The 25,807-nt window shown below is 42.5% G+C and overlaps 1 protein-coding gene across 1 annotated transcript in view; it reads right to left on the bottom strand.

Annotated features, from left to right (window-relative positions):
* The window catches only part of plcb1l (phospholipase C beta 1-like), a 133,229-nt gene extending 113,745 nt beyond the window's left edge, over positions 1-19,484 (bottom strand). Inside the window, exons 1-2 of the mRNA XM_030047527.1 lie at positions 19,178-19,484; positions 13,933-14,010 (exon numbers count right to left, since the gene is read on the bottom strand). Of these exons, the coding sequence (XP_029903387.1) occupies positions 13,933-14,010; positions 19,178-19,276 (177 nt within the window). The 5' untranslated portion in view covers positions 19,277-19,484. The remainder of the gene's footprint in view (positions 1-13,932; positions 14,011-19,177) is intronic.
* Positions 19,485-25,807: the final 6,323 nt, after the last annotated feature.

Raw genomic sequence — 25,807 nt, 5'->3', positions numbered from 1 at the left:
ATGCACTACATGAGGTTATGCTCCGCCAGAGCCTCTCCGTCAAAGCCTGGGATGAAGAAGGAAGGAACTGTGTTCTCTTATTGAGAGCTTGTCTGCAGTGGGACTTCAAAGTCTTTTGGCTGAATGCCTTTATTTGAAAAGGACTCCCTGAGGAAAGCAGCCACCTGGCTTGGTACAGCGATGGCAGTCATATCAAGGCATTTTTTTTTAATACTTAGCAGCATCAAAAAACAAGCTGCATGGAATGGATTGTCATGGCAACTGGGCTGGGTTAGCATTTGAAGTGAAGGGAGAAGGAAAGGCAGAGAGAGAGAGAGAGAGAGAGAGAGAGAGAGAGAGAGAGAGAGAGACAGGCTCTGTATGTACCTGTTGACTCATAACACCAGTTCTAAATGTCAGTTAGTGACACTGTGTAAATGTGTGTGTAAATGTCTAAGCCTATATTTTTTTCTGTGGTAATTGAGTATAGCTAAGACCAATCCAGCGAATCAATGTCTGAAAGAGGTTTAATGCATGACCCCTCTTGATCAGAGCCCAGAAAAGGCTATCAAAGATCTGAAACTTCTGTGTCAGTCATCCATTTTCTTGTGAAATACTGTGTCGAAACCAAGTGAAATCACTTGCCAGCATGTTACAGAGAGCACAATCGCTGCAATTTCACCAGAAAATTCATTCAGGGATCGATTGAGTCACAGTGGATAGTCTCGGTTTGACATTGTGCACTTTATGCTGCCGCTTATGCACAGCATGCATGCAGCCTTCATCAGGCCAGCTTGGTGGCGTGATCAGACCAAAAACACAATGTTGCAAAGAGGTTGAAAGTGACCAATTCAGCATGAGCTGAAATGCGGAGCTCGACCAGCGGCATGTCAAGATCTGTTTTGTCTCAGCCATGCAAACATCTAACTGACAGCTACAACAGTAGGCTGCCTTCCTCTGCATATTTAAATCTATTCAAACCATGCCTTGCATGTTGGGACAACAAAGTCAAAACAGCAGTCAGCAGTGTTGCTGTCTAGGGGCAAGCTAGGTGAAAGCTATCCTGTTGACATTTCACTGTAGAGTCTCAATTAGAGGTTATGTTCCAGGTTCACATTTGACTCAGCTCCTTCACTGCCTGTGATAAAATTACTCCCAATTGCCTAGGATGATATTCTAAGGTAGATAGCATATATGAATATTTGCAAGATCATCTGTATTCCTTGCACACAGCAAGGTATCAGAAAAAGCAATCTCCTTGTGCATTGGCAGAGATTAGCCATTTCACCAACAGTTGTTAAAATGAAAGTGCAGCAAATGTCATTTCGAGCAAACAAAAAAAAAAAAATCACTGGTGGGAATTAAGGGTGGCCACTCTTATCAGAGCAGTGTATCTCATTATTGCAGAAAAACCAATACACGTTAACTAGGGAGATAATAATGAAGGGGAAAGAGGCATATCAAAGACAGTAATGAGAGACTTTGTGGAGAGAAAAAGCCCGAAAGAGAGCTGGAGACAAAAATTCAGAAAAGAAGGGAGCGAGAAAAATCGAGGGGCAGACGTTTTAGCCAACTGCAGTCTATCGAGCAGAGATAAAGTCAATTTGCCTACTCCACCACCAACCATACATCTCAATGCTCCACATCAAAGTTTCATTGAGCCCCTTCTTTGGCACAGGAAAAGCATCCATAAATATTTCACGCTAAAAATGGGAAGGTTTCTTGACAATGTTCAAGTGAGTGGAACAAGACAGCTAAACAGAAAGGCAGTGTAATTATTAGAGTAGTCCTCATCCAAGCTAAGTCTCCCTTTCTTCACCCCCCTCTCCCTGCGTCTCACTCCTTGCTCCAGTGACTGCGTGCAACACCTCCGTCATTCAAATACCGAGCGTGCATTCTGCGTGAATTGTGTCAGATGAGAGGAATCAACATAATAGAGATCATTTTTGAATAATGAGCCCAGAAATAGGCCAGCATAAATGTTATAAATACCTGGACCCATGAGACAATGATAAGCTTAATCATCCTCTTCACTCTACTGTCATACTTTAACTAGGCAGTCATACTGAGCACCTTTTGATAAGGCCAACACAAGCTATTGGCAACAGTAGTGCAGCAAGTTATACATAGACATTGCACATAAAAGTTCATTGTACTATTAGATATTTAAAATAAAATCCACGACAAGGTGTGCAATCAAGGGTTTTTATTACACTTGATGCTTTGTAATGCACTTCACAGAGGCCTCTAACTCATACACTGAAACCCTTTGTTGCATGGCTACGTTGAAAACTCAACTCTGATTGGTCAGTTAAAGCATTCTGGGGTCGGTTATCTCGGAACAGAGGACGGTTATCAAGACCGTTGTAAAGCTGAGGCCTCATCACCCTACCTGCTCAATCAAAATGCACTTCATGAAGCCGACAGCTAATGTTTGCAAGCTGCATATACAGAAGGAGATCTGGTCAATAACTGGCTCACAACACCTGGTTTCAAAAGGGCTTTACCACTTTTAATTTCCCAGCCTGCCAATTCCGTGGTTGATAAGGTTACGCTAAAGCCTGAACATATTTTGTAGGGCCAAAAGCAAACTCCCCTAGAACATCAAAACAGATCCAAGCAGGTGGAGTTGGGGAGGAGGAGGGTTAACAGCGATGCTGTAACACACGAGAAACAGTGGTAGGGCAGCTTGACAAGCAACATGTCAAGGTAAGCTGACATGATATGCACAGGGCTTTGAATTCAGGGAGTGAGCTGGTGATTGGGTAACTACGAAAAGCACGGCAGTCAGGAACCAATCAGCTGATAGTACCTGGAGTCTTTCCTCACTGAACTAGCTCTGCTCATTCATGAAGACAGTTTGGAGGGTTAGTTTCTGACGTGCCTTTTACAGATGACTGATTGCATCTACTATCGGCCTGTACTATACTGTTTTGCACATGCATTTCATTTCACAACATAAACTAGAAGTGTTATTATTGGTGTCACCCACAACTTAACCATTATTTTAAGCTACGTAAAATGTTTGTGTCTACTGTTTGAAAATGCAAAATACCCTGTTCCCTTTTAAATATGCATATGAGCTGTCAGACTCCTCTTTGTCCAGAGGAGTCGGCCTCTGCACCGAAAGAGGAAGTGGATCCCGACATCTCATTACTGATTCTGGACAAGCCACTACTATTATCCCTGTGCTGCTGCAACATCATCGGCACCTTTTACAAGCCGCGTTAATGGTTCAGCTTATCACTCAGCCCAGGGTGTCTTAGTTCCTCTTCTGAGCCGCCCAGTCTGAACTGGTTGCCATCGTTAAGTCACCTTGTTTACCCTGCTAGGCTGCACTGAGCGGCCGCGGTTCACAGTGCATTAGGCTGGCACCTCTGCTAGAGGTTTTTAATCAGCCAGAGTCACATTGGCTCTGGACGGACAACGAGGCCTCTTTCCGGATCTGTAGTCCTGGGTTTTGTCAATGGGCTTTGGTTGTTGTTTTGGAGAGGAAATGAACAGAACTGTGTCCCTCCTCCTCTTAGCTAGTGGAGGTGCATGCATGTGAGTGTGAGTGTGTGTGTGTGTATGTGTGCTTTCATGGCCGTGTGTGTTTTCAAACGTAGTCCAGCACGGTGCAGTGGAAAACAAGTGCTAATCAGAATTCACAGGGACTTCACAGGGCTAACTCAAGCGCAAACAAAGCCCCCTGAAGTCACCCAGGAACAGTTAATCTAAAAGTTTGGAGACGCTTTTCTTTTTCCTCTTTTGACGCTCAGTTTCGATACAGTGTGACATTGTGTGTGCAGACACAGGAAGACTGTCTCTTCACTCCGTACAGTTCTGGCCAACAAAACCAACAGATTGGTGGTGTAAATTCTAATGAGGTAAGCTGTTTATTTAAGCTTATAAAAATGAAAAATGGAACTATTTGTAGGTCAATCTCATTTCCCCTTAAGATTTACTTGTTAGCTTGGAAAAGGGATAAATGTAATGGAAAAAAATAAGAATGTAACAATATATTGTGTTGCGATACACTGCAGTGCGAAAATATGGAGATGCGCATCGTCAGATGTCACGATGCACATTGTGGAGAGCTGCACTCAGTTTATTAAACCATCTAATAAAACTGACAAATGGCAAAACAATGCAAACGGCAAGCTGAGAGCCTCCTGTACACAGTTTGACAAATAATATAGTGGTTACTAAGAAGGAGCGCCACAGCTGTTTTTACTTTGTTACTTTCCAACTCTGTTAAAAAATGATGAAAACAAGAGGAAAACACCCTATTTTGCATTGATTATGCCTCACAATTTAAAAAAAAAAAAATCTTTTTCATTCATATTTTTTCTTGATTCAAATTCTGTTCAACCCATTGTGAGAACATCTAGTCATGAACGCTGCATCATGAATCAAATCATGAGTTGAATGAATCGTCACACCCCTGGCAAACAAGCAAATGTTGTCTCAAATTTTCAAACCAAATCCTGACTTCTGCCGGTATCAGCTGCCAAACGGCAGCCACGAAGTATGACTGGAGAAATAGCTTCACAGAGAGGCTGCTGCACTGCACTGTGGAAACCTTTGTTGTTTGAAAATAACATTGCATTGAGTGACTGTGATTGATTGAGCTGTCATATTGTTCAAGTGCTGGAGTGAAGAAGGTGACATTTTTGTCCAGCTCCTGAACACCAATAAACAAAACTGACAAAGATACAGACACATCTAAGACTGTTATCAATAACCCTGACCTTTTACTCTCCAGCTTTATTGTCACACAGTGGCCATTACGTTACCTATGTGGCCGTTATAGTGACATCTAAGTAATGGGTAATTTTTATAAGGGAACATTATCGAGCAAATTTAGCCTGAAATTATGACTTCAGGCTAAATTTGTCTAATTAATATTCCAGCCAAAAGTAGTAATGTTTCATTAAATGTGGCAAAGTCTCAGAGAATCTGGCATTTCAGTATTTTGAGCATCAACACGGTGAATACTGGCAGTTAATCATTTATGTTTTTGACTACTCAAATCTATTTTGAGGACATGCAGCACTGATCAATCCAATCTTGGGCCACTCAGCTAGCAGCGTGACAGTTTCATTTAAGCGTAGATAACTGATCAACTTAATCAAATTAATCAAAAATCACAATGAGTAGCCATGTGTTTGTCACTCACATATCAGGTTCAATCTCTCAGTGACTCCAGAAATGTTCAAGTGACCTCTACAACCGCTGATCTTGTTACTATGGTTACCTTTACACGCGCCATTTCAATCAATTTTTATTATTCGTTCTTGCCAGGGAACATTAACCGGGACTTCTGGATAACACGTCCTGTCAGATTTTGTGCACACTGTAATCCAGTGAGCCAGATCGCACCAGACGCCGTCACACCTGCATTGTGATCTGAATTTTACACATATTCTGGACGCAACACAGTTGTGATGCACATTTTAAATAATGCAAGGAGCCGGAAAAGCAACAGGGGAAAACATAAATCAGGCCCAGACTAGTTTAGATTTAATAAACATGGGCCTGAAATGCCTTTTGAGGCTGTGATTAAGAGCTCTAAATAAACTTGAATTTGAATTACGGGCACAGCAGATGCGCATCATTTAAATTTTGAGCAAAATATTTTTTATGGCATCAAATTTGTAATAAATGGATTCTGAACCTCCAACTGAAATGACAGGTATAACTGCAGTTTATCATTTTTTCTGATGAACCAAGGTCAAACCATATGAGAGGGATTACGTCTGCAATACTTTCTGGATTCAATATTTAACGGGCACTTTTCAGTTTTATGTGGCAGCTGCTAACTGGCTCACACCACCGACAAAGGGGAGCTCTCACCAGGCAGCAGCTAAATCACAGGCAATGGTGATGCATAACGGATACTCAGCAATATAAAGACATAAAAGCAATTGATTAATCAAAAGCTGGGGTATGTGTAAAATTATGTATAGGGAAAAAGGGAGAATGGAGTGAGTATGGAGTAACATTATTCTACTGTAATAAGGGGAAAGTCACTGCCATATAACGTTGTGGATTTTCCAGCTACATTTGTGAGGTGTATGACTGTCAAAGTTTCCAGCCCCCTCATTATTTCTCAGTCATGCATGTTAGGTCCTACTGGTTGGGCATAGAACCGGCCATCGCGCTGGTAACAATGACAAATAATCATGGTAATTACACAGCAGCAAAGGTTCAATCTTGAAAAAGCCAATCAAAATGAAATGTCATTCTAAATGATGTCACCAAAATGCTAATGTGCCATGAAATAGACTCATTAAGCAAATGAACTGATACCACACCACAGCTGACCACAGAACAGGGAAGTAAAGCCCTCTTTTCCTCTTCTTTTTCTTGAACTCCTCCTACGCTCCCTCTCTCTCTCTTTCTCTCTCTCTCTCTCTCGCTCTCTCTCTAATTCTTGTCCTCTGTATATCGGCACAGATGAAATAGGACCCAGGGTGTGCCAGGCTATAACTTGGCACAGGTCACATTTCACTTTCGCTAGATTGGCTGAAGATTTATGCCCTGTGTCTCGCTCCCATAGTGCTGACTGAGGCAGAGCAGCAGCAGCAGTCGCGGTAATCACAGAAAACTGCTGTGTTGGGGGAAACAGACGTGTGAACTCTGCTGTGGCAGGGAGGAGACGAAGGTGCGCGCTGGTGTATCTGTGTGTGTGCTGGCTTGAATGGGAACAGAAAACACTTTTTACTCCTCCTGAAGATTCGGTCGATTCAAGCTCATTCACAAACACCCCTTATCCACCGGTTGCCAGCTTACATGAGTTTGGTTTTGGCCCGGAATGAACTGTCTTTCAACTCTGTAACACCGTTCAATGGCGGATGGTGCACTGGAGTGCTCCAAATAAATGCTCTGAAAATGGCACATTGCTGAAACATAAGTCTCCCGAGAGAGAGCATTTGCCCTCTCATTATGAGCGCAGCCTGCTTCAGAAATGCACACTCATATGCGCACGTTCACACACGCGCACACACACACACACACACACACACACACACACACGCGCGCGCACACGCAGACATAATGATATCAGTTTCAAAGCAGGCTATATTCTCCAGAATATGAGCAGGGGACGAGAGAGAATGTGACATTTCCAAGGTGTGTGCTGTCGCATGGCAACGGCAACTAAACCAAAAGGCCGTTAATTTATCTGAGTCAGTCCACCTCTCAGCTCCTCGTTGCTCCGCCCCCTGGAAGCAGGCTCAACCAACAGGGGGAAACATTATTTTTAACCCCATAAAGAAGCACCTGTTGCTGTTTGGACAGTACAGGAATGTTTTTATGTGTGTGCACATGTGTGGGTGGATTCAAGAGTGGGTGTCTGCCGGTATATGCATATGCACATTTATGCGTGTGTGTGTGTGTGTGTGTGTGTTTGCTTCACTCTAGGAAGTTAGTCTAAGCTTAACATAATACGGTCGTGTAAATATTACCGTCAAATGAGCTGGTGACACCTCGCAGCACCTCAGGGACTTCTCTGGTTACCATGGCGCTGTTAGCTGTGATATGTCAACCAAAGTGGAGGGTGGAGACTTGGTCACTTGCTGTATGTCCTCACGACAGTGGATAAGACCAGGTTAACGGAAGGCACGGTGGTGAATGCTAAAAGTAATTTCGCTCTGTGTTTCCAAGCTGACAGGCGCTCAAACGTTGCTCACAAGTTGCTGTGTCACTCGACACACGATTTGGAGGAATTTAACAAATTCATATCAAAACTCAACACCTGCAGTATGACCCGAGCCTATTTTAAAGCAAATGATAATCTGCAAAATGCAAAAAGCTACCACGGTTTGTGAGCAAGGCACCTATGAAGATATGCAAACTTAAGTCCGCTGATAAACATGTCCTGCTCATCAGGAGGAAGAGAAAAGCACCTGCACTATTTTGAATAACAAGACTGCATTTTATTGGTAGGTTTAGCATACCTGCCTATTGTTGAAATAAAGTGGGTTAATGCCTTGTTTTTCAAAGCAACTTATAGAAAACATGTTTAAGGAACAGGAACATTTATGACATTTCGGGAGGTAATACTGAGAATCGCAATTATTTTGGCCTGGATTATCGTGGCATGAAATTTTCCTATCATCCCATGTCTAGTGTAATCTACCCATTAAGATAGTTTCTGCGTGATTTGGTGAAGGTTTCAGTCAACTGGGGTCTTCCCTGTCTCCCAGCATCCAGTACAAATGTGCTGACTTAGGCTGATCAGGCACTAGGGTTGAGTGGGAAAATACCTTTCTTCTGTATTTTGGGTGAACTGTTCCTTTAATTGTTGCCAGAACCTACAGTATATCAACGCAAAGCAGAGAGGGAAGCCAAGGGAGTGTCGGATGTTATATAGTTAGAACTTAATCAAACACTGATAACTTTTGCTGATTCACAATCACATGCGGGCGTATTGATTTTTAACCATCTTTTATAAGTCGGTTATTGAATTCGTCATGCGGGGCGAGGATCTGTTGACACAAGAACCTGTTGCTCACTGCTCATCTTTTCGCTTAGGAGTCGAGGCACACTGATATCATTGTTCTTGATGGTGCCGTAGTTTTATAATCATCATTCTCAAACCTCTCTCACTCCATCTGTGAAAGTGACTGTATGTGTTTGTGCAAGTGTGTGCGTGCGCGTGCGTGTGTGCATGCTCGCTCACAGCTGCATTGTGAATTCAAAACAGTGGGCTTTCAGTACGAAGGAGAGAGCATTCAGAAACATATAAAGCTGGCCAAATGGACTCTGAGACAAACACATACAAATATGGGAGAATTATGACCGCATGAGTTTACATACCAGTGCCCTGTTTAAAAATACATCACTGTGCCGAAGTGGAGACACGACTCACATTAGAAGCCGCATAGCGAACACCTGTTTTTGTCCGCAGCAGAACAGGGGACAACATATGACAAAGCACTTGTGGCACAGTGGAGTGCTCTTGCCTGGGAAATGCCAGGTAGTGCAACAGCGTCGGCTTCAATCCACGTTCGTGCGGATACCATTACACTCAGCCATGCTCTGGTTCCCATCTCTGGTTCTTAATTAAAAAATAATAATAATAAAAACAAAAGGAACTGATCCAATGACTGAAAACAGATAAAGAGAGCAGGGAGCCAGAGCAAGCAGCCTGCACTTCAGCTATATTAGACAACGGACCAGATGCAGCAACATGCTCTTAAATTTCTCTATTATCTTTTATTTTTCTGTTAAGAGAAAAAAATGTTAACTCTAGATGGCCCAAATACTGTTAACCATCCAAGGGGGGGGATGTGTCTGAGCCTTTGTTACTAGTATAAGGTAACGCCCTATAAACGCAATATGAGGCCAGCTGTTGTGCCGTGTGCAAAATACTCATGAAGTGGAGATGCCACTAAACAAAGCTGTAGGAGGAAAAATCTTCAGCAGCTGAAATCAGAGTTGTTTGTGATTGTATGGTTTGTGCCGAGCCATGTCGAGTTTCCCTTCTTGGGACAATAAAGGTCTGCAATGAACTGAACTAAAGAAAGGGGGGGGGGAGCAAATGTGATTTTCTAGAGTGTCAAAAAGCCAACAAAGTCTGTGATTCTGTAAATGCGGTCTGGGCAGAGGGATGTACAGTTGCTGAAATGTGAAAAAGGTTCAGTATTAAAATGCAGGCCCACAAACATACCTCCCAAATGTAGTGCTCCATGGTGATGACTGCAGGACAGAACATTTTTCTGTAAGACCCAACACTGACAGAGATGCAGTTCTTCTGTGTCAACACTCTAAAATTCATTTATGGATGCAGCAATTTTTAATAGCTGCCGTAGCCCACTGGCTTATTTTCTGTTATTTCATTTCATAGCTGTTAATTCATTTCACTGTCAACTGTCAAATGTCTGCATTCAAATATTCTTATTTTAGTAATCTAATCCTTATGATTACCCTAAATGATCAAATAATCTAAATGTGATTATGCATTGATTTCATTAAATGCATTTTTGATTTTATTCAATTTTAAAATGTTAGTTTTCATGTGTTGGACAACCAATTTGTGGACTGTGACACTAAGAAAGCTTTTTGCTATCATGGTGAGAGGGCTCTCGACCATTTCAAAAATAAGAGGAAATGTATTCGTATATCACCTCCTTCATCTGGCAGAAAAAAAAAAAAACACAAGATTTCCCTACAAAGATCAACAAAAGTATCTCATTACAATACTGACATCTCTTCGACACAAGTGCTAACCTTTTGAAGGTGAGGTGGTGCTACATCGTCTCCGCTGTCAGCAGGACTTAAATACAACAAAGGCGCCGAGATTAAACTTTAAAAAAAAAAAAAAAAAGCCTGGAGCCCTGGGTCATCAGCTAAAAGACTAGACAGAGAGGAGGAAGAAAAGAACATCGGGGCTGAAAAACTCAACTTGGCTTTGCTTTCCTGACACCAAAGCAAGACCAAATCCACTTCTGGATCAGAGACTGAGAGAAGTGCTCATGACTGGATAGGGGAGACAAATCTTGGGATAAACAGTCTTTTTACCCCCACCTCCTTTCTGGTAGACACACACCCACATGCACACACAATGCGTAGAAGTGATACACTGTTGGCTTTTTTTTTTTTTTTTTTTCATAAATTATTGACATGAAGTCTGCAATGCCAAGACATCACGTTGGAAAGTCATTCCGCCTCATCCTCACTTTCACTTGTTTTAAGATACACACAATTTTACAACTGAATATGAGACTAAATGGCATGTAGAGATGTAGACTTGTTTGCAGTGTGTGTAAAGTTAGATTCACATGGTCCCTGCAGGTCTGTAGACAAACTCTGCCCCAGCGATGACAGTATGTGGGATTGAGGGCACGGTCGCTACAGTTCTGCTGTGCTCCTGAAGAATCCGAGGAATGCTTTTACTCTGCGGGCCATCAGGCTGAGTCTCCCTCACACACACACTCAAACTGGACAGAGCATCACTGCTTATTTAAAGTGGTCTGCTGAACAGATGTGTGTAACCATCATGAATAAAGATGGGCAAAAACATGAGACATGACAAGTATACTAACAAACACCCACACACACACACACACACACACACTCTTCTGTGTTCTGTGGCACAAAGGAATAAGCTGGAACCCTTTATTTATGCCCTAATAGAGTTTTGCGCTGGCTGTGCTTGGTATCAATTTGAGTTATTAGGTGTGCGGCAAGACTGCTCTCAGTGCTGAGACAGACACACACACACACACACGAGCGCGCGCACATAAACACTCACATACGCGCACACAAACAGAAGTCTCATCATTCAAAATCATCACCTTATGACAGAGGCACAGGAAATAATGATGAAGTGATGCCAGAGAGCCACTCTCAATTCTCTTAGCGGAGTCTCACGCTCAGTGCTGATTATCTCAAACCACAGATCTCACACACACACACAGACACACACACACACAACAGTATATACTGCATGCCCATAAGACGTCACTCTCTTTCTACCGATACTGTAGTCATTTCCTGCACGCTGGAAGCCCGACTTGATAGGATCCTGTCTCTGTTACCTAACAGGGGCAGCACTGCACTTGTGTGTGTGTGTGTGTGTGTTTGTGTGTGTGTGTGTAGAGGTAAAGTCTCGGTCAGCACTCCTGTCTCTTCTCTGGTCTGGGCGCAGTGAAATACCTCCATCTGGCCGAACATAAAATCAATGGCACTGCCACGCCAGCTATTAATTAGTCTAACTCTGACTGCCTCTGCTGATGCAGTTATACACACGTAGGAACCCGAATAGACACACAACATACACACATGCACATACACACTCACACACACTCACCTTTCCCAGTTGGACTGTTTGTGTGTGAGTGTGTGTTTTATTTATTTATTTTGAGGGAAGAGCAGGGAAGCCTCTACACAGAATTCCTGGATCGGATTTTAATGAATAGAGACACCGGAGAGCAAAGGTGTACATAAGCAACATAACAACACAACAAATCCCAGCCCAAACAAATTGGGACGAGCCTTGCTGTGTCGCTTCAATTTTACACAAGCTCTCAAGGTTAACAATGAGCGAGTCATAAACATTGGCTAGATTACCGAGCCCGATAACATCTATAAACTTGTATTTCACAGCTGAGTTCCTGGTTCTCAGTAAAGTCTGCGCTATAATTGGAGACAAAAAAATACAATACACTACGGGATATTCTCACAGGTGTCAGATTTAGGACTGCAGGTGAATGAGTTCAGATTTCTTCCTTTCTTCCTGCGCCACTCATTCATTGGCTGATGTTAAAATTGGTAGAGAGAACGTTCCTTCCCCGGTGTCCCTTGATAATTTCAATTGGGACAGCTGCCATGACCGCCACAGACTTTTAATAGTGTTGCCATGGTAATGTGTATCGGATCATGTGTTGACGGTACACGAGAAAGTTGGATAGTTCACAGCAACTCTCTGTGAAATGTGTGGCCGAATGATGCCTTTGCCATGGTAACACACCAGTTTTGTGAGCCTGAAGCGCTGCGCTTCCATGACAACACTATTAAAATACTATAAAAATCAGATCCCCTGCAGGCACTTTACATGTACTCACCCAAACGATGAGGCAAGAGTATAGATCTGATCCATTCTAGCTTTACAATGCTGTGCTGGCAGATTCACACTCAGATGACTCTACATCCTCCACAGACAATTCCTCCCATTCATACTGAACGGAATGACACTTTCCCTACAGTTTACAACTTTCACATTGAAAAACAGCTGAGCTTTGTCTCTCTTTACGGTTTGAGGGTCCGTTTTAAAGCCCTCCCTAACAGTCCAGTGATGAATGATTATCTTCAACGATGACAAACTAAGTCAAAATGAGTCTCAACAGGTGTGTGCGACAGGTGATTTCCAACAGGACTTTTCAGTTTTCATTTCTGGAAAAACTAAGGATGCCTCACTTGTGCACATGCCTTTCCAGCTTGAAATACTCAGCAACGTTTCAAATATTTTAACTAATACTGTCATATCGTATTTAAAAAAATCTTCTGATGGTGCAATTTGATGATGTAGGCCAATGGTGTTTAAAAGGTCAAGTAAACATTTTGGTGCAAAACTGTTGTCTGTGTCATGTTTTGAAAGAGATGTGTTTGCTTGTCACACTAACAATGCAGGCCATGTATTTTGGCTTCTTTAATTTCTCTAAAGTAACAGCGTAATGCCTACATGAATAACTAACAGTAGCTTCATACATGAGGTCTACTATGGACAGCAGCTCATTAATTATGGAGTTACACGTCTTGCTCTAACCTGTATCTAACCTCTTTGTCATTGTTTTGCCAGATAAAATGGGGATGACAACTAACAGCAGGGACAACAAATCCACGCTCTAATTAACTTGCTGCACTTGAGTCTGGTTGGTGGAATAATCAAAAATCACTTTCTGACATACATGTAAACCTTTCCAGGAAGAGTTTTGTAAAATGACTAAGGCACTGAGGTCACTGGCCCTTTTCACCATTTTTTGGATATCAACTTCCTGGAATCAAATTTCTGCCCTGCTCAGGAAGTGATACCAAAATCCCAGTACCTCTGGGAGGAGATAGCAGCGCTGCCTGTCTTGATTGGTCCAGCACTGATGACTCATCCGTAAACATGTGTCACAGCTGTTAAACACGGCCACCGCTGCCGACTCCATTTTTATGATGCATTCTACACCCTATATGGTTCTTCATACTGTGGAAACTGAAACAAAAGCCAATCCCATGACCTTCAAGAGTTCCCAAACATCCCAGCTTGTGGAAAGTTCCAGGTTACCGCTGGTAGTCAAATGGGACTATGAGTCACAGCAGATATGGTGACGTTCTCTCGTCACTGAGTTCCAACAACACCTTCGCAGAGTTAAGGGTTGGGACTGTAACCGGTGTTTCAAACGAACATCGCAAGTTCAGGCTTCTGCAGCTCAGCCAGACAGTAGCAGCTGGGAGGGTGTGGAGTCGCGGTCTTACCTTGTTTTGGTCGGTCCAATACAGGAAGTAACCTTTAGGGTCGACTGTTAGAGTCACCGGGGTCACAGTGGTTGAATCCTGAAGGAAAACAAAAGAAAAAGACATCTGGAGTCAGTGTGTGTGTGCCTGCGTGTGTCTGCGTGTCAATGCGTCTTTGTTTGAGTCTGTGTTTTTACATGTGCTTTTGTGTAATCTTCCCTGAATCACTGCATAAATAGATTATTCTGCATCAAAGTGTAGCTTTTTTTAATTCAGCAAGTGCAAATTCGCAGATAGCTGCAGCCAGGTACGCACATGCATCCACACATGAAAGCATTCACACACCGACAAGCGCTTGACCTGAATCTGCCCTTGAATCTGTTTAGAAGTAATATGCCTTGTTGTTATAACAGTATTAACAGCATAAACAGATTCCCTTCATTGATACAGCAGCATTAAAAGTGCTGCTCATGTCAGGTGTACACACACACGATCCTTTCTGACACAACCTAGTGACACAACCTGCCTCGGCTACAAATAACCCAGTCTGAATATGAGATGACAGCATGTATAGGCTGTAGGTTGTTTCACTGCTGCTGTTTCCATTCTCCTGTCTTCCAACACACAAACACTTTGCCACAGTTCCCGCATAATACAGGCAGCACCAAGGCCTCACACACACGCACACACACAATTTGACCCTGAGGCATACATGGCAACGGCAGATATTATTGGATGCTTCTATAAAAAGAAAGAGTTTTTTTCCTTTTTTTCCCTGTGTCCACAGTGGATGTGGTTCAGCTGAACAGTGGTGTATTGTCCTCCTCGCTCAGCCTCGGCTGTTAGGTCACAGAGATGGAAACCACATTCGCTGGACAGACTGAGAAAATCTTCAAAGTGTCATGGTGAGGCTTCTGATGATGCTGCCATCACAGCACGAGGACACGAAAATTGACATCAACATTTCTAGACACTTGTCATATTTAGGCCTCTACCTTGGGCCAAATGGTGTGCTAAAAACTATCCTATTGCTTTCATTTTGAGGACCGATATGGTTGCAATGATTCATGATTTCAGTGGGAGCGATCATTTTTGCATCATAATTTTCATTTTCACCGAGGAAAGTTAAATCGATTACGTGATTTTTGCTGACGTCTGTACCCAACCAACATGTTTGTCTGACATTTGGCTCAACTGTCGGCCAGAGCATCTCTGTAGCACCACAATACTGACACACATTTCACCTTTATCCAAAAAAAAATTGCAGCTCCGGAAAAATGGGATATTGCACTTAGGCATAGTGCAATTTAGATAACATTTCGATTAGTTATTCAGCCTTGCGCTGCCCAGTGCGTCACACAGTAATGACGAACATGAAAAGCTTGCGCTGGGAATCGGGAGAGAGCGGAGTTGACTGTGTCTGTGTTGAGGTGCAGAGCACAATTAGCGCTATTCAGTCGGCTCATACTGTCTAAATAAGATGATCGCAGTTTACGGAACCTGGCACACCTGCTCCATGATAGACTGGTGTTGGTTTATATTCCCTTGTGAATCCAAGGAGCAAGAGAGAAAGAGCGAGAGAGAGTAAAGGGAAAATAAGCACCTTGCTCGATGGCAAACTGGAGCATCACAGGCATTCACTACGGTGACATGTGCTATGGCAACACACCATTCCCATGAAATACACTGCAGGCTCAAGAGGAATCATTTTGAGTCACTTTTGTGTGATCGCACACTCTTTACAGGCTTGATCGAATAATAAAAGACACAGATCCTAGCCCTGAGTGAATGCAGCGCACAAACAGAAGCTAGAGCCTGAGGGCAGGGAGAAAAAGCTTCATGTTCGCAGTTCGTACATACAGCTTCACATACCAGTTGCCGCTTCACATATTTGATCTCCACTGTTCTTACGATACACTGTCAAACTGAGGGCTTGATCGTTTTTACAAATGTCTTCAATATCCTCGATCAAGGCTTCAATTATTCCTAGAAAACTTTCTACAGTCATAATGAAGCAGATCACTCCATAATGAGTCTTTTTTATCTCCAAAGCCAAGTCAAGAGTCCTTGCAGTGGACATGATTTAAAGATTGATGGATTGTCTGTGATGTCTGAGAAGGGGAGAGAGAGAGAGAGAGAGAGAGAGAGAGAGAGAGAGAGAGAGAGAGAGAGAGAGAGAGAGAGAGAGAGAGAGAGAGAGATGGAAGAAAGATGGCTTCAGAGCACTGGGAATCTGCTTAATGATGTGAGAGCAGTCATTTTCACCAGCTACTTTCTTAATGTCCCAACTCCCCATGGCTGCTGCCACAAACACATTAAGTCATTAGAGTTTTAGCAAAGATTTTCTCATGGGTCTGCACCTTTGCAGGGAGGAAAAAAAAAAAAACAGAACAGAATGTTTTTGAGAGCTAAATCACTTTTTGGATTAGACTTGAATGTGATTCACTGAGATTTCTACCTCTGGAGTGGTTGTAGTCATGCTTTTTTATTGTATTCTGACAATGTTGAGGATTTGTCTTTAATAGCAAGAAGTTTGGCAGCAGCTGTCTGCTTTTTGTTAAAATAAGAGGAGTCCAGAGACTGAACGGCAAAAGTACTAACGCCCTTAGGGAACCAATCCCTGGCAGTAGTCATTTCTGAAATTATTTTTAGTGAAGAGTTTGCACCATTAGCCATTACCTGAGGGGTGTGTTCGAGAGGAGATTTGGGCTCAGCATATTTCTGCTCTGCGTTGTAATGATACATTCTACTACTTGTAAGGGATTTTAGGCTTACCCACTGATCCTGATAATATCTTATTCAAGACAATCCAGACCAACGGGCCTGCTCATCATAGGCATACAAAAAAATTTGCCTGTTTACAAGTCACCATGGTCTTCTTTCAGCATTATCATCCACATATTTCAGCCTCTTGTGCCAGTGAGCTTTAAGATGATATTTACTCAAGCCTGTCCTTCTCCTAAAGGCTTTGGATGTCTGCCTCTTCTCCACTCTCTCTTAACAAGAAGCAGTGTTATGACACCCTTCGGTGCTCAAATGCCCCATTTGAACTCAAATGGCTTTGGCAAATAATGATAGAAGGGATATCAAAACAGGTGAGGGGGAAAAGGAAGATGTGTGGGATGAAGAGTAGAGGGAACTACCTTTCAGAAAAAAAGCATTTCACTGACACTGCTAGAGGTATTCGTATCACATTTCTATTCTGTTTCAGCAGTCAGACAACTACCAAACCAATTGGTGTGTGTTGAAGTCTGCAGTGCACCTACTCACCAAGGCAGACCCTTTGCTGTGCATTTTGAAAAACCGGGGCTGTTGTTTGTGCAGCACAGAGAGCCACCCAAACACAAGACATAATACTTTAATTCTGACTTTGTCTTCAAATTATAAATAATTTGTATTTTTTTTTTACCCCTCAATGCTCCTCTGGACTAAAGCAACAAATACTAGTGTAGCTTGTTTGCAGGTCAAATTGGGACTAGAGAAAAGAATGACATTTTTTTAAATCAATAATATCCCTCTTTATTATATCAGCTTTTATCTCCCACAGTCCACCTCCCTATTCCTATTCCTCTGTAATTCTTTCCATGGAGGGACACTGACGGGAAAAGAGGAAGGAAGGACTGCAAGGGAAATAAAACAACTAAAGTAACTGTGTTTGCGTGTGTGTGTGTGTGTGTGTGTGTGTGTGGTGTGGGTCAGAGGAAAAGCCTGGTAGGCATTTGGATCTGGAGATAGGCCCGCACATACAAGCTACACAAACACGCCTGCGAGGGGAAACAGACACACACCTCACACCCCTTCTCACAACATACCAACCAGAGATTCTAGGAGGCGGGGTGGGGGCACATGACATCCTCAGTAGTAATTACTATTTAAGAAGCACTCAAGGTCTCTCACTCAAGTATGAAAGATAGATGAGTGACGGGCTATGTGTGTGAGGGTGGGCACTTTCAACCGTGCCATCTGCGCTGACCAAAATAACACTCGTACAGCACTTGTCGTTTTGATGCCATCTGGGCTACGCTTGAATCACCTGAGTTCGGTGGATGTCACGATTGCACTGTTTGTTCACATTAATTTATGTTTCAACACTTAGTTTGCATAAAGCCCGCATCCCTTGTAATAACATAATTTATTATCAAAGCCTGCTTTGAATGCAGTGATAGTTTACACAGACGCTACAGAGGATGATTTACATATGACATAATCTCTGATGAACATCTGATCTTCTTGTCATCTCTGCTGTCCTTGTTTATTTCAGCTACAGTGCCGCGGCATAATTCAGTCCTCATGAACAGCAGTTACAGGTGGGCACAGGCCTATTTTCACTGAAAGGAAAGACCACCTCATATTTAAGTGTTCAAGCATTGTAGCGCACCTGTATCAAGGTTAGGAAGAACTAGAGGGACTGAATGCAGTTACGAGATTGGTTCAATTAGTTAAAAGAGACAGGGCAGGGGGAAGGATGCAACACAAATCACTGCAAGTCCCTGTGGAGATATTACAGAACTTGTGATACCACAGGAGATTAAAAACAGCCAGTAAGTGCAATAAGGTCACCATAAAACCGTTGAGTGCCTCAGACACGCTATACGTCCCTGTGGTGATATTATAGGAGTATCTTAGTGATTTCACGTTTGGGGAAGGTGCAGTGCGGCCATAGCCATCTCTTGGAAGGCCACCGTTAAGCGCTACTATGTTTTGCCGGCTGCGTACCAAATAGCAGTGTGCAATCAATTTTAATCAAGGTCATTTCATTGTGGCCAGACTGCCAGCCAGGAGTGCAAACGAATGATAACAATAAAATCACAGTCGTTACTCAGCTCTTGCTTGGTGGCTGCAGTGCGATCCGAGTGTTGATCCCCGGTACACTTATTAATTGTAAGTAATTGGCTAAACGATTACAGGGGAAAGGGGGGTTGGGTGGCGGGTGACCTTAATTTAAATGTTTAATTTGATTTAATGAGCGGCGCGCACGCACATTCTCACACACAAGCGCGCGCACACATGAATTCATATCCACACACAGGGGTAAATGTAAACAAAACGCATGACAACAGGAACCGGTTGCTTCATCTGTTTAAGCCACCAAGGCACAGACAGTCTGTGTCAGTGCGGTCTCTATTAACAATTAAATGTATAGGCTACTGTTGCAAGAGTAGGTTGTTTAATACACCGTGCATGCAAAGAAAACGTGCGCTAACCCAATAAGGGTCTTCGTTTCAAACAAAAGGCTTCATTGTCGGTGTTTCTATGAATTACTTACATCATCCCATTTCATGAATTTATTGCCCCTCCACAGGCTCTCGGGCACGGACACGGGCTTGAGCTTCAACGCATGAACTCCAGGCTGTGCCCCTGCCATTGACTCATCTACTCTTCTCGACGCACGGCAGCGGCAGAAATGAGTCAGTTCCCTCTCTTCTCCTCTTCTTTCTCCTCCCTTTCCTCTTGGTAATCAGTTTAAAAGCAGGCTGACAGAAGCCCACTACTGCTGCCAGTATGTCATGCCCGCATTAACAGTGGCGCGCGTCTCGGCTTTGGAGAGCTGTGACGGACGCAGGCGCAGCGGACTGGGGCCACTCACTGACTGACTGGCTGACTGAGCGACATGCAGCTTTAAAAGCTCCGCGATGCAGTCAGAGCAGAGATACACACAGAGGGGTGGGGGGGTCTGAGTGAGCAGCATGTCCGCCTTCACATTGTACAAGTCAACGCAGGGACAAGGGGTCGATGCTTGCTGTGCTCCAGCGCCGCCCTGCGTCCGAGGCAATATCAGGCTGTGAGGACAGGTTTACTAAGTGAGAGGCAAACGTGTGGGAAAAACTTGGATGGACTTTATACTTTATATTGTCAGGTCAATGCAATAATGATGTATGGTTAGTTTTATCCATGTTACACTGAAAAAAAATCATGTTAACCAGTCATTTAGTCTCATAACTAGTCTCAAAAATCTTTTTTTCTTGAATGCAAGTAAAAAAAAAAATACGCCAGAGGGATGAGATTGGACTAGTTTCCACGGGTAATCAACTTGCTTCCAGACTTTTCTTGAACCAGTTGTAATTGTCTCAATACTAGAGAGCTGATCTGTCTTATTGTGCCTCCTTTCAGCATATTTATACTTGAAACAAATGAAACTGCACTCAAAACAAGTGGGTTTGTGTGATCCCACTGGCACATTTTTGTTTTAAGAAAAACAAGAGTTTTTACCACTGATTTTGGGAATGTCTTAAGATGAAGTTTTTGTTTTTGTTTTTTTTTTTTTTCTCCATTGTATTGGTTTGTGGTGTTATTTTTCATTAGATTGGGTCATATACATATGACAGAAAGATGTTATCATCCTTGGGAGATGAAGATTACTGGTTACAGAGTTTTTTGTAACCTTAATATTATATTATTACTGTGTTTCCCTTTGCATATAAAAGACCATCATACAGACTACTGAAGACAGACAGGTGTGGTTAAAGACAGTTCAACATAGGCTACAGTACAATTCAAGGCCATGTATTAAACCTATTGGATCTCTTCACCTGTTACAGGTATACAGCTTGGCCATGAACTCTCAGGTTGCCAGACAGTTATCTGATCATAGTCTGTCTGCCTGCAGCCTAAAGGCCCTCTTTATACCTGGCATTAACATGCGTCTCCACATGCGTCTCAAGTGCCCACTTGTGATCGGATCTCTCTTCCCCACTCTATATGCTAATAAACACATACATAATTTCCATTTGCAAAGACCAAATGCTTGTTGTTTTCACCTGGTAACTCAGAAAACACTGTAAAAAGTGTCAGAGGCTATTTTTATATGTCAACCAGCAGGGTTAAAATAAGTTTGTTGGATAGACTGAAGCTGCACATCTGTTTTGATGCAATTTGGCTTTCAGTTGACTTTTAATTGACAGTATTCAGCAGAATCTCAACTTGACTGCTGGAAATACTGATTTATAATAAAAATATTATAGGGTTATGCATTTGGGAGAGCAGGGCATCCAGTGCAGAGCCAAACAGTGGATAAAAATAAACACTGCAAAAAAGATATGGCTGCACGATATTGGATTTTTTGCTGAAATCCAATATGCTGATGTTTTCCGACTCTCGCGGCCGATTGTTAACACTGATACTGATATACGTACTCTTTTCCACCTAATTGCAGAGAACATCAAATCTCTCCTGTAGTGGAACTGATATATTGTTATATCTATTCTTATCATGAAGGCCCACTGGCAGATGCAGACATAAAATTCTTTTCAAAATGTAAACAATCACTGAGCAAAATAAGAAAATAGTTTCAACTTAGGTTATGTAAAACGTGCTATATTTATGTTTATCAGGGATGTACAATATTGGATTTTTTTGCCGATATCCAATATGCTCATATTCATGTTAAAGCCTTTATCGCCTGATACTGATGGCATGCCAATATTATTGTGCACCCTTAAAAAAATGTTAAGCCTCACACACATTCAGAGTTACACAGAGGGCGTCAGTTGAGTTGACGGTCCTTCAGTGCGGCCCAGGCCACATTAACATACCCACTGCTAAAAGAATGTGGCTATATGTGGCCCAGACCACCTCTGAATGTAGCCTGAGCAATCAGTTCTGAAGATACACTGAGGATGCATTGGGCGCCTTTACACCTGTACTTAGAGCTGTCCACTTGTGATTGGATCACCCAGGACACATGTTGATGCCAGGTGGAAGCAGAGCCAAAGAACATGTTCATGCAAACAGGATCTGTCCGCATCAGAGGTTAAGTGTGAGCTATTTTTCCTCCATACTTCTGTAAAGTCCTTTATTTGATTTGAGAAACCGGTTCCACACCCATCTATCTAGAAAGGACATTAATTACATGTGACCTATTTCCCTGCCCACACAAGCCTTCAGGCATTTATTGTTCTTCATGACTGGCCTTCCTCAAAGTTCAGTGAGTAAAGGGATGCATCACAGCCTTTAGGACTTTCGTTTTCGTTTTAAGTTTAACTTTGTTACTAAAAAAACATGGAACCCTTCTGGCCTGTGTACCACCCACACTTGTTTATTTTCTGCCATTTCCAAAAAGGGACTACAGACTATTCAGAATCCTTCGAGCAGTTTCCCCTCTGTATCTGTCTGTGGTCAATCATTCGGTCAGACATGTCAAACCAGACAAACCTGTCAAACCTGTCAAATTCTGACAAGCACTGTTGATGTCAAACTTAATTGGAGTTTGTGGGGGTTTGTCTCCTGCCATTAATGATTTATTAATTCTGACAGTTTGGGGACCAGGCCCAGGATAGACTCATAGTGGCATGACAGCTCTGGAAAAAGAAAGAGGGAGATGGGGGCAGTGTGAGAGAGAGGACAGATACAAAGGAGAAAGGAGAAAAATAGCCTATTCAGTGACAGTGTTTTCTGAGTCAGAAGTCCAAATTAGAAACACTTTCCTCAGTGAGCATAATAAATGCATCTTGAGTCTGTCTTACCATTGAGGAGATAAATGTTTTTATACTGTGAGCTTGTCAGTCACCCTCCCTGTATGTGAGTTTGGTGTTTTAGCTCATTTCTTCTCCTATCTGCCCTGAGGTTCAGGCTCACAAGCTCTAAAATGAGCCACAGTTCTCACACTTGATGGAAATACAATAAGGAGAAATAATTGGATTGTCGATGTAAAAGCACTTCCAGAAAGATTGTCCTCTTAACTTTACTTTGAGAATCGCTATGATGTTAACATGAAGGCTGGACGGGATGCTTCTTGTCTTTTTCTTTCTTTGAGAAGACAAAAATACCATTTTGCTGCAGAAAACACTATCAGTGTTGTGTCAGTAAATCAGTCGCAAAAGATCCGAAACCAAGATGAAAATCAAGGAGGCATTTACTGAATAAGCAGAGTAAGGCCTTGGCAGGGTGCCCAAAACTCTGGTCTCTTTGTGGTAGATGTGAGTGGTGGCAGGGGGTGGGAGGGAGGGGTGACTTAGTTCATCTGCAGTAAAATGACAAGAGAGAATGAACAGCGGCATGGCAGCCGGGCTTTATACATGCACTCTGGGATGATGAGGAACAGGTGTGCTCAAATGACTGCCTGCTGGCGCTTTCATTATTAATATCAATTCAACGTCTCTCTGAGATGCACATTCAGCATACCACTGTGTAGGCTGAATTAGGAGCTCTGCCAGAGCCTGTGTCAAACCCTTCATGGTGTTCCCACTTTTCACCTGCATGTGTGCCACTTATTCTGCCAAGCAGCAGCATCCAGCGGTGGCCCGAGATGCCCAGGCTGGCTAGGTGCCTATAGGGTATATCTATGCAAAACCTTATTAGGCTAGCTGTCTATTTCTGAAAGTACTTGGGCAGTCAAAGTTCAAACTAATTAGCACTCCATAATTAACATTAGTTGCACAAATGGGGTTAATTTCCTTCCTAAATTCAGAGTTGTGTGCCAGGACAGTGCAGCAGGCCTAGTGTTTTCCCAAAGAGCCTGCTGGGTGTGAGAGGGTGTGAAGGATAAGTCTGTCTCTAGAAAATCAATTCAGGGAGATTTTGACCCATCTGATTCAGTTATCTGGCCACCATTCAGTGCTGATGGGGTGAGGGCATCGGGGGCTCTGTGAATGTACAATACTGGCCTCTGGGCATATCAGTGAAGCACTGAAAGGGAGAGGCAGAGGGTCTGCTTTTAAAGTTGTTGCAGTCTGCTTTGTCCTTTGCATGAACCCAGTAAGAGTCTCAAAAAGCAAAGCCAATCAATCAGCACCACCTTGTGGCTCTGTCCTGCTAGTGCGCTCCATGAAGCATTAGTGCACTGGGATGTGGAGTAGGCAGCATCAAGACGCTGCATGCATCTTAACCGATTTGTTTTTCTGTTGATGATGCCCAGCCCACATGCAGTTATAAAGCATTATTTTACAACAAAAATACACAAGAAGTAAATGATCCAAAATGCAGAAGATTATTACTCATTTTATCAGCAAAACAGCAGCAGAAAAAAGGAGGGCCATGCAAATCCATCAACAAAACAACCACATGACGTACTCAAAGAAAAACTGAGTCTGCCCTCTCTTCCATGCCATAGATAGAAATGTATGCATGTATTTGAAATAGCCTACACACTTATGTGTACAAAATACATCTACAATGTGTTTTGGAAAACAAATACTTCATGACAGAAATAATAACAATAACAATAATAATAATGGAAATATGCCCTTAAAACCTAGGACAATAACAGGCTTTGAAACAATATCTGGAATGTCTGAACCACTGAATTAAATTGTCATCAATATTTTGTGGAAAAAAATCCCCTATGCAATTTTTTTGTGTATCTGATTTGGGTTTTTTTTGTTTGTTTGTTTGTTTTTTTGCCTGACACATTTTCTTCTTTTTCTGCCCATTGCTGACACAAGGCGAAACTGTCTGACAAATTAATAGTAAGTGGTATTTTTATGTCCATTTTCCAAAGAAAGAGAAATTTCTTATTCTGGAATTAAATCATAGTAAATGACAAACAGATTTAACAGATAATTTGACTTTAGGACACAATTTATTCATCACTTGATGTCTGAAATGTGACAAACCTGGAGCAATAAAAAGCGCAGCTCTGGTTATCATTTTCTGACAAGGACTTGGTTGCCACGCTGAAACATGCCAGCGTGTTTTGTCGCTTGATGTGGAAAATAAAATGTCCTGAAATGAGATGACCTTTTCTATTATTGTTGGAGTGACACTTTTTTCCCTAATCAAACAGCAAAATGGAGTGCACGAGGGCCTGACCATATGTAACAGTGAATCAACAATTTGAAATGAATTTGGGTCTCAATTACTTATAAACACTGGTGAAAAATGTTGAAATGCTTACAAAAAAAGAGCTATTGTGTCTCACCTTACCTGTGCTTCACACAGTTTGTTTGTTTTTTAAATTTTTTTTTTAAATGCTGAATGCTTACAGATAGATAGAAGGATAGATAGATAGATAAATAGACAGACTTCTCTTGTCCACCTGTGCACAGGAAAACATGCTCAGCTTAATTCAAAAGGCATCCATGCTATTTATGAGACTTTAGGCGACTTACTACTGTATTATGAAACCATCAGCCTTGGGACTTTAAATGGTTGCAGTTCAAAGAGTTCCTCTCCCACTCATACTTATAAAACAGTGAGTAAGGACTGGCAGGCCTAACTACTACTTAGTGAATACGAGCTCTTCAAAGACACCAGGGATGTGGTTTGTGGCCTATAAAAAGAACAAGGCTTTCATATTCGGGACTTCCACGGCCTTTCATGTGACAGTGAAGCAAGTTCACCAACAGAGAGTGCTGTGGCTCAACTTAAAGTCAACCCTGGTGGCTCTCCTCTCCTCTGCTTACGATTAACAATAATCCTCCTCTCAAGGTTCAGAAACTTCATTGTCCATTCAGCCCAAATTCCTAGTAAGGAACATAACATGGAACATGTGCACTGAAAAATGATATGTTAAAAACTTAACAGCTTGCAGAGGGGGCCCCGGGCCTGTGGCTCAGGTCAAATTATGAGTTTAAAGCAAAATGCTGAAGCTCTTTCGCTCTCCGACGCAACTCCACTGACACGAAAATGTGTGTTTTTGTGACATTTTTCACACCTGGAGTTTTTGCGGCGACCTTGTGGGCCAGACAGGGGAGGTTTTGATGTGTCTCACTCCCTGCTCGCTTTCTTTCTGTGTGTAACTGAACACCTCTACTACTCCTATTGTCTTATCTCAGATTGAAGAGGGAAAAAAACTGGCAGGTGTTCTTGCCTTCAGGCTACAGACTTCAGAAATGGGGAAAATAGAGGGTGGGAGTTGGAATGAAAGGGAACACGCATGTGCATGTATACACATACAGACACACACACACACACACACACACACACACACACACACACACACACACACATACTTCAACAC

Source organism: Myripristis murdjan, chromosome 24 (assembly GCF_902150065.1).
Source record: "Myripristis murdjan chromosome 24, fMyrMur1.1, whole genome shotgun sequence".
NCBI lineage: Eukaryota > Metazoa > Chordata > Actinopteri > Holocentriformes > Holocentridae > Myripristis > Myripristis murdjan.
Note: the sequence above shows the minus strand (reverse complement) of the source record. Positions and strands in the feature narration are given on the sequence as shown.